Source organism: Octopus bimaculoides, chromosome 14 (assembly GCF_001194135.2).
Source record: "Octopus bimaculoides isolate UCB-OBI-ISO-001 chromosome 14, ASM119413v2, whole genome shotgun sequence".
NCBI lineage: Eukaryota > Metazoa > Mollusca > Cephalopoda > Octopoda > Octopodidae > Octopus > Octopus bimaculoides.
The window spans coordinates 12209416-12210017 of NC_068994.1; the positions used below are offsets into that span (position 1 = coordinate 12209416).

The 602-nt window shown below is 33.9% G+C and overlaps 1 protein-coding gene across 2 annotated transcripts in view; it reads left to right on the forward strand.

Annotated features, from left to right (window-relative positions):
• Positions 1-602, forward strand: part of LOC106874976 (nuclear pore complex protein Nup155) — a 45457-nt gene that overhangs the window by 36179 nt on the left and 8676 nt on the right. For both annotated transcript variants that reach the window (XM_052972673.1, XM_014922907.1), the window contains exon 29: positions 432-536. In XM_052972673.1, coding sequence (XP_052828633.1) covers positions 432-536 — 105 coding nt within the window. The remainder of the gene's footprint in view (positions 1-431; positions 537-602) is intronic.

Genomic DNA, 602 nt, shown 5'->3' on the forward strand with positions numbered 1-602 from the left:
TGTTAAAACGGGGGTAGCTGATGAAGTAGAATGTTCTCTATGTGGCTTGTGTGTTTTCTCGTCTACGTTTTGTTTGCAATGTCCTGTACCCAGATATGCACCTATACATACAGGTGGATGTCTGTACGCACATACTTGTACGTATATATGCATATACTCATTTACTATTTGTTTTTATATATATATATATATATATATATATATATTACATAACAGCACCAGCAGTCATGTAATCATAACCAATCAGGGAAATATAATACATTACAATTTGATTTTCCACTTAAACATGCATTCGGTTAAAGAGAGCAAGGCTAAAATTCATGTGTGTGTGTGTGTATGTATTATATATATATATTGGTGTGTTTATGTGTATGAATATAAACACACATACCATTTTTAAATTGTGACATCATTTTGTTGTTTCCTTGCAGAAAGAGCAGGTATTTAAATTAGCTTTGAAGTCAGGCGACGAGTTATTTCATGTGGCGCTGTATGACTGGCTGTTGCAGAACAATTTGAATGACAAACTCATTGAGGTAAAACAACACCTATTACCATTTCTAATACTCGAGAAAGGTCCTACTTTACATCACATACCCCCC